Raw genomic sequence first — 1,155 nt, 5'->3', positions numbered from 1 at the left:
CTGGAGCACCTGGTGGGTTTGAACCACTGACCTTATGTTAACAGCTAAATGCCATATGCACTATGCCACCAGAGCTCCTTAACAGGCCACAAAACAGTGCAAGGTTGCCAGGTTGTCAGCAAAAGATGTGCCACAAGAAAGTCTGAGGGGATGTCAAGTCTGTGTCCCACCTCCATGTACAGACACCCCATCATCCCCTCCCCACAGGAACCGTACTGTCATCAACCATGCCCGCCTCTCCACTGGTTCTCAGACCCCAAGGGCTGTGGACCCACCAAATTTCAAGTTTTCAGTCTTAAAACTAAAGACTAGGATGGGAAAACCTTACAAAAAGCGAACTCCCTCAAGTCCCTCACAAAGCAGACAGGACAAAGCAACTGTGACACATTTAACAAAGGTTAAATTTTCAAATCCATTTTGTTTTTAAAGATACTTGCAAGATACCAACAGAACCTTGCTCTAGTGTTACCCATTCGGCGTCAGAAGACACAAAACATTAAGATAGGTTTTCTTGTAACAAATGATGGCTGTTCCCTAATTTTTGAAGGCGAGGCTCCAACACATATTTCTGGGTCTTGAAAAGCAGCGGCACTGAGAAGACTGCTTCCTGACACTACAAGAGCGCCAGGGGGCGCACATAAAGTTGCAGGCGGGTGAGTGATCACGCGTCAACGCCTCAGCTCGCGCGCAGGCGTGGTCTGACAGTGCAAGGGGCATGACTTCATGAGACCGGGAAACGCCAGTGAAAACAAGACCCTAATCAATCTACCCCCAACTATGCAGACATGTCTGCAGTCGCTCCAGCTGCCACAGTGCCGGGCTCCGGGAAGCTAGAGTTTAAAAGGAAGGCTGTGAAGGGCAGTGTTTCCATTGGAGAAAGCAGAGACATTCCAACGAGAAGAGGGTTCTGGAGACACCTACTAGTGTGGCTATGTAAGACGTAGATATTTAATCACACCACGTAATCATGCAAGTAGTTACATACACATGAGAAGTTCATTTCAAGAACAGCAAAGAGAAACATACCTAGAAAATTCCAGGACGTTAAGGATTCCAAATGTCTGCTCCTGTCCCATCTAAAGGAAGAAAAAACAAGCTCTTACCCGAGATGCAAAAGAATAAACTATTAAAGCCTAAAAATAGTTATCTCCCCAA

The 1,155-nt window shown here is 46.4% G+C and overlaps 1 protein-coding gene across 1 annotated transcript in view; it reads right to left on the bottom strand.

Moving 5' to 3' along the window:
• LOC103198374 (phospholipid-transporting ATPase IB) overlaps positions 1-1,155 on the bottom strand; it is an 826,205-nt gene that overhangs the window by 704,191 nt on the left and 120,859 nt on the right. Inside the window, exon 14 of the mRNA XM_042781171.1 lies at positions 1,027-1,076. Within this exon, the coding sequence (XP_042637105.1) occupies positions 1,027-1,076 (50 nt within the window). The remainder of the gene's footprint in view (positions 1-1,026; positions 1,077-1,155) is intronic.

This window comes from Orycteropus afer, unplaced genomic scaffold (genome assembly GCF_000298275.1).
Source record: "Orycteropus afer afer isolate SDZICR_OR568_19922 unplaced genomic scaffold, OryAfe1.0 scaffold00092, whole genome shotgun sequence".
Classification (NCBI taxonomy): domain Eukaryota; kingdom Metazoa; phylum Chordata; class Mammalia; order Tubulidentata; family Orycteropodidae; genus Orycteropus; species Orycteropus afer.
This window is presented reverse-complemented; position numbering and strand designations above follow the sequence as displayed.